The following is a 6,700-nucleotide window of genomic DNA, read 5'->3' as shown; positions in this document are numbered from 1 at the left end:
TTGCCACTTCAAATGAAAACCCAGGAAGCCAAATTCCAGCTGCTGTTCAAAGTGTATAATTAGCTCCTTGTGCAGCCTGACCCCACTGATTTTTCTGACGCATTTGGCCTGCAGTGTGCCCTCTCTGGGACCTCCAGGATCTTCTCCGCAGCTGGAGATTCCCAAAACTGCACGGAGCACTTCCTGTGGGTGTGGCCTTACAGTCTGAAGACTGTGCGCTGCGTGGGTCGCCTTGCAGCCGCGCAGATTCACACCGGGAGTGGACTGTGGGTGGCTACATCAGCCATAAGACGGTTCCCTCCTTTCTTTTTCTTTTTAAAAAAGGATTTTGTCATGACGTCCTCTCAAGAAACACTATACTTGGTCAGCCTGGCATGCGTTTGTTGTCCTCCCAGATAACGTCATTAGCTATTCTCAGGAGAGGAAAGGCAGGGTATGCCCCCTGGGAGAATGACAACAGTTGTTTCAAGTTGGGGAAGAGCCTGTCGTTCTTTTCCTGCGTTTGGGGGGGAAAGCGAACACACAATGTTCGTTTCCTAAAAACGGGATGTGCTGTGTGCCTGGCAGGTCATTTTCCACCATGTCACATCCTTCTGGTTGAAGGCAGCAGGGGACCAGGACAGGAAATGGCAAATTCTCAGAATGAGACAAGGCTTTCCCAGGGCAGCCATTGGTTCCCTGGAACTATAAAACATGCTCATCCAGAAACAGCCTCAGCTTTTTCTTTCCTGGAGGTAGCCAGAAGTGAATGGTAAGTGGGGGAGCCTAGAGGGATTCTGTCTAAAGGATGGCCATTGGAATAGTAATATTGGGGTTATATCCTTGGTCCACTGTATATTTTGTGTGACTCTTCCTCATTTTACTAAGAGGCGTCTTTGCCTGAAAATTTATCACGGGTGGATGGAATAATGAGGGCGTGCAAATAAAATTAAGGCCTAGGAGTCGGGAGACCAAGATTCTAGACGGTTCTGTGAAGAGTCAGCTGCATCTAGAACGTGTCTGTATCTTTATTTTTCTCATCTTTCAGATGAGAATAATGATCCTGCTTTGGTGTCTCACAGTATTGAAATGCTCTATTTCTAAGGTTTATTTGCGACTTTTAAGAAGTTCCTATAACGAGGAGTACAGTGGGTATGAAGGTGGGAATCTCTGGCAACAAGGAAGGATGTACTTTTACCCCAGATGTACAGTTCTCTCTGTCATCTTCAACTGGCTTCAATTCAACTTGGTACAAGGTAGCCCTCCGTGAGTTGTTAAACAAAAATGTGGGACACTTTATTTTATCCAGCCGTTACTCATTTTTTAAAGGAAGATTTCCTCGTAAAGAAACATAGTGGCACTAATTTTAATGTGATTTAGTTTTAACTGTGCACCCATCAAAGAGTGAGAATTAGAAAAAAAAAAAATAGCCCAAAGGACATCTTAGGCTTGACTCTAAGGTGAGAACCTGGAAAAACAAGCAGAAGAGTTAATTCAGGGAAGCATCTAAGAAAGATTAGTTTCTTACATTTGATAAGACAATACGATTTTCGAGGGTTTGTTTGTTTGTTTGTTTGTTTGTTTTTTGGGTGACTTGTCTTTTTCACTCACCAGGAGGGAAAAAACATATTGCAAAACTCTCAGGATCCAAGTCTCCACGTAAGGAAAAGGCTTTGCGAACTGGGTACAATGTGCCAGATGTAAAGTGACAGAGCAGGGGCCTCGGAATTGCAGTAGACTTGCAAGGCCCCTCTCCCTCCTCCCTGAGCACCTCCCGTCTTAGGTAACGGTTCATCAAGCGCGCCCCTGGCGTTCGCGTTCCCGTTCCCGGGGGAGGGGAGGGGAGGGCAGCAGAGCAGAGCAGAGCAGAGCATTACACCCCCCGCTTGCATGTGCCTTTTAGGGTCCCGAGAACTGGTGCGGTTGGGCGCAGATCCCAGAGCTGGTCTCTGCGAGCGGGACACGCACAGGCCCGGCTGGAAAACGAGCTTGTGTGATGCCCCGTGGCGCGGCAGCCGCCGCCACCAGCCGCCGCTGCGCACCGGGGCGAGGGCGAGCCCGCGGGCCGGGCGGGGGCGGGGGCGGGCGCGGGCGCGGAGACTCGGGCTGACACGCGCGTGTCCCCCCCGCAGGGCATGGAGCCGCCGGCGCGGGAGCTGCAGGGCGCCGACGCGCTGCGCCGCTTCCAGGGGCTGCTGCTGGACCGCCGCGGCCGCCTGCACGGCCACGTACTGCGCCTGCGCGACGTGGCCCGGCGCCTCGAGCGCCTCCGCCTGCGCTCCCTGGCGGCCAACGTGGCCGGGAGCTCGCTGAGCGCCGCGGGCGCCGTGGCGGCGATCGTGGGGCTCTCGCTCAGCCCGGTGACCCTGGGGGCCTCGCTGGTGGCGTCGGCCGTCGGGCTGGGGGTGGCCACGGCCGGAGGCGCCGTCACCATCACGTCCGACCTGTCCCTGATCTTCTGCCATTCCCGGGAGCTGCGCAGGGTGCAGGAGATCGCGGCCGCCTGCCAGGACCAGATGCGCGAGATCCTGAGCTGCCTCGAGTTCTTCTGCCGCTGCCAGGGCGGCGGGGACCGCCAGCTGCTGCAGTGCGGGCGGAACGCCTCGGTCGCGCTGTACAACTCCGTCTACTGCGTCGTCTTCTTCGGCTCCCGCGGCTTCCTCCTCCCCAGGCGGGCCGAGGGGGCCACCAGGGTTAGCCAGGCCGTGCTGAAGGCCAAGATCCAGAAACTGGCCGAGAGCCTGGAGTCCTGCACCGGGGCCCTGGACGAGCTCAGTGAGCAGCTGGAGGCCAGAGTCCAGCTCTGCGCCAAGGGCGGCCGCGGCCGCGACCTCAGGATCGCTGCTCACCAGGCCGCGGCGCTGTTTTTCTGAGAACATCCTTTCCCCGGTGACCGAGGCCAGAAGCCGTCCCCACGGGATGCTCGAGACTTGCAGCTCCCTCAGGAAAACGACTCCGAGCTGGATTAGGAGCCCAACGCAAAGGATGAGAAAAACTGTTCTTGACTGTTCTTGAAATCGGGGAAAGGGGGGAGTCCTCAGAGCCCCTCTGTTCCCATCACTGTGACGTCCTGCCTGGGGTTGAGGGCTAGGGGCTTTTTTTTTTTTTTCTTGCCTAATCGTATGGGCTGTGTGAGCCGAAAATGATGTTTCCCTTATCAGAACCGTTCAGGCTCCACTGCGGTGGGCACTACTGTATTAAAGCTGTTTCAGGGCCCCTGCCCCAGGCGCGGTGGTTTTGGGTAGAGGTTGGGAAGGATGCGGGTGCAGCCACCCTCTGGGTTCTCTCCAAGCTCCATCAGCATTGCAGGCCTCAGAATGCCGATGGGAGGAGACACTAGCTTTTAAACTTCTCTTCCAGAGTTTCTGAGTACAAAGAACTCCAGAATCCAGAGCACATCAGATACCCTCTGCACCATGTAGCAGGGTTTAGTACCCAAGAGGGGCCTCTCCCATCGACTGGCCCTTGCACCACTCTCAGTGTCTCCCACTCACAAATCGAGCTCGGGGCAGAGGAGTTATTCCTGAGGACTTTCATATCCAGACCTTATCATGTCCAGATATTCTGGGAGGGAAACCAGCTAAACAGTCATCTGAGTCCCACCCCTTGCAACAAGAAGCTGAGGCCAAGGGAGATGAAGTGACTAACAATTGCATTTACGGACAGCCTAGTGTACAGAAGAGAGCAGTGGCTTTGAGTTAGATAGTCCTAGGTTTATTGTAAGCGCTGTCACTGCTGTGTGAACTTGGCCACTTAATTTCTCTGACACTTAGTTTCTTGGTCTGTGAAACAGATAATAAAATGTCACCCTGTCATTGAGGTATTGAGATAACGTGCCAAGCACAGTGTCTGGCTCATGAAGTGTGGCCCCCGGACTGGAAACATTAGTATTACCTGGGAACTTGTGAGAAGGCAAATTCTCGGACCCAACTGTTGACTGAACGAGTCAGAAACTCTGGAGGTGGGGCCCAGCAACCTGTGTTGGTAAACCCACAGGGTGATTCTGATACCTACTAAGTTTTGTAGAGCGCTGCCACACATGTTTGTTTCTGATCCCCTTGTGAGCGTTCACAAAGTCTCAAGGCATCTCCAGAGGCTCCATGGTCTTCAGAGTCGTTCACAGAAGGTCAGGAACAGACAGGGTCCCAAAAGTAAAAGAAAGAATGTGCATGTGTGTGGGATATGTTTTAGTAGGTCCTGGGGCAATTTCCCACCACTGAAATAAGGGCTATAACATAATAACTCCTCTAGAGGGCAGTGTTGCCCACTCATTGTAAGAACTGATACACAAAGGAATGTGAATTTAAAGCATATTGACCTTTGTTACCTTCTCTGAAAACTGCCAGGCCATGTATTATTTTTTTTTTAATTTATTTTAAGTTTGTTATTTAATTGCTGTTTATTATTTGCATTTAGTTGTATTTAATCACCACATCACATTTAGGAAACAATAGGAAGAGCGATTTTCTGAATGGGAGACTACTGAGGCTCTTTTCAGGAGATGAGGTTGAGTTCATTTCCCCCCTAAGGTGGGGCATGAACTGGAAATGGCAACGGTCTTCTTGAATAAGTCTCTCTCCAGGCAAGGGATATTTTATTCCCCAGTAATTTAAACGGTCCTTTTAGGTAAATGTGGGAAGTTCTGAATAGAGAGACCAAGGGCCGAATTTAAGCTTATCAATGGAGGTTTGACTTGTGGGCTATAGAAATGATGCGAGCATATTTATCGTGAAGGTACTTTACCAACAAGTAACACTTGACCTGAAAAGCAAACCTATTTTGTGCAGGGAAAGAACCCCAACTAGAGGCATGTGAAGGAAGCACTCAGACCAGGGAAGCCTCCTGTCCTGTGAGGCTATGGGTGATAGAAAAATAGCTTGTATCATGGTGTGAGGTGTCATGTTTTTACTTTGGGAGCTGTAAGGAATCTGTAAGCTGTCTGTAAGAAAATGCTTATAGTTTCTTCAATTTCCATTCCTACAACTATAATGTCAAAAAATATGTTGAAAAGGCTTTGGGACCATGCACGCAAAACTAGGCTGTGTTATTTAATTATCTAACATGCTTTAAATTGACCCATTCTACCCCCATGTTTCCTGATGATGGAAGAGTATCCGAGGAACTTTAATTTCAGTGCTGGGCGGGACGGCTTAGTGGTTCTATTTTTTGCTTTTCCTATAAATTGCAATTGATCTGTATCCTGGTTTCTTTTGAAGTTGGTACTGGTTTCTTTTTAAACTGGTGTTATTTCTTAGACTACCGTGCACGGATACCAGCATTTTAGATCATCAGAATGTACCTCGCATTGTTGGTTGTGTTATGTCACAAAGGTACAACTACTCCCTAAGGCCATCTTTTATTAATGCTGAGGTTTGAGTTATAGTGGTACCCTAGAAATAAACTTGGCATTTCAGGAAGCAAACAGCAAACTTTTCCTATCATTAGAGTATCTGGGGGAATCAAAGTCATAAACTCCCAAACTTATCATTTCAATGGCCCCTGTTACACTTAAGGAAGAGTTTCTACTTTGGAACAATACTTGGAACATTATAGGAGCTCAGTACATGGATTTAGATAATTTAATGAAGTGCTTAGCTATATTAAAAAGAATTTGTCGATAATGAAATATTATCCATCCTTTTCTGTGGAGCCTTCTAACCAGGATTTAGTCAAGTTCAGTTAAATGGGTCCTAGAGACAAATGTTTATTTATTTCTTTTGCGGGAATGCAGATAAGGCTTTTCCTTAAGGACTTCATTCTATAAACAAACAGATTGAAATGGTATGTTGTAAAAGGAAGAAGAGAGAGGGATATTTAGATTACAAATGCACTCCAGGAAAATGTCCAAGTTTGAAAAATAAAAATTTTATACTAAGATTTATGTGCTTCTGTTAGTTTTTTGGGTTTATAATCATTTGGATTGTTTTTTTCCACAAAAATGAGGTTTATCTGGTTCTTCATTTCAAGGATTCAGTAAATGACATTCTGCTCTATGAAAAAATGATCCTTAGCAAACATTCTGATCTTCATTGCTTTCATGCATTTGCCCTCAGGCACTTGTCATTTCCAAGAAGGCAAATGTCAAAGTGGAAAGTAGTTACTTGGAGAAAAAAGAGAAGAGTGGCGCAGAAGCCACCCTAGATCAGATAAGCCAAACAATCAGTCAACTTGATATATTTCTCATTCAATACCTTAGTGTGAAAAGGAAGTAGAGGGAAGTGAGACATGGGCATAAAACATTGTGCAGAGATAAATGGGGATACAGTTAAATGCAGCTGTTTCTGAACTCCACATTTTTTCCCACTGTAGCAAAATAAGTCCTTTCTTTTCATTGAAATAAATTGCCCATTCCTCAAACTTTCTGACCTTTTTGTAGTTAATTACCTAATCTTATGTTCACCTGCGTATAAATTAGTAACTTTGAAAAGGGGCAGATGTGTAATCATGTTCACTTAGAATATTCAGTGTTGAATTGTATAAATCAATTTTTTAAAAAATAATTAACTCCTGTTACAGGAATTATCTTATTATCTAGAAGTCTCAGCAGTTTCAAAATCTTTGGACATAATTGCAACCTAGGAAGTAATTGAAAGGAAACCTAGAACCCACCAAATCAGCCTTCACAAAACCCAAACACTAGAGAGAGGCAGAAAGTAAGGGTGAAGGCAAAACTGTCCCAGAAATTTGCAGGAGACTTTACCTTGCAGGTAACTGTCTTGAC

At 47.4% G+C, this 6,700-nt stretch overlaps 1 protein-coding gene across 3 annotated transcripts; it reads left to right on the top strand.

The window, feature by feature from the left end:
* The first annotated feature begins 201 nt into the window (after positions 1-201).
* On the top strand, positions 202-5,856 carry APOLD1 (apolipoprotein L domain containing 1). 3 transcript variants are annotated; one of them, XM_072766011.1, is made up of 4 exons: positions 202-751; positions 1,085-1,235; positions 1,594-1,762; positions 2,112-5,856. In XM_072766011.1, exon 4 carries the CDS (start codon positions 2,115-2,117, stop codon positions 2,850-2,852), a length of 738 nt encoding a protein of 245 aa, XP_072622112.1. In that variant the 5' UTR covers positions 202-751; positions 1,085-1,235; positions 1,594-1,762; positions 2,112-2,114; the 3' UTR covers positions 2,853-5,856. The 3 variants fall into 3 exon arrangements, with proteins under 3 accessions (XP_072622112.1, XP_072622114.1, XP_072622113.1); XM_072766013.1 differs by lacking the exon at positions 1,085-1,235 and having other exon boundaries at positions 214-751; XM_072766012.1 differs by having other exon boundaries at positions 453-751; positions 1,085-1,762.
* Positions 5,857-6,700: the final 844 nt, after the last annotated feature.

Source organism: Vulpes vulpes, chromosome 8 (genome assembly GCF_048418805.1).
Source record: "Vulpes vulpes isolate BD-2025 chromosome 8, VulVul3, whole genome shotgun sequence".
NCBI classification, from domain to species: Eukaryota; Metazoa; Chordata; class Mammalia; order Carnivora; family Canidae; genus Vulpes; species Vulpes vulpes.
Note: the sequence above shows the minus strand (reverse complement) of the source record. Positions and strands in the feature narration are given on the sequence as shown.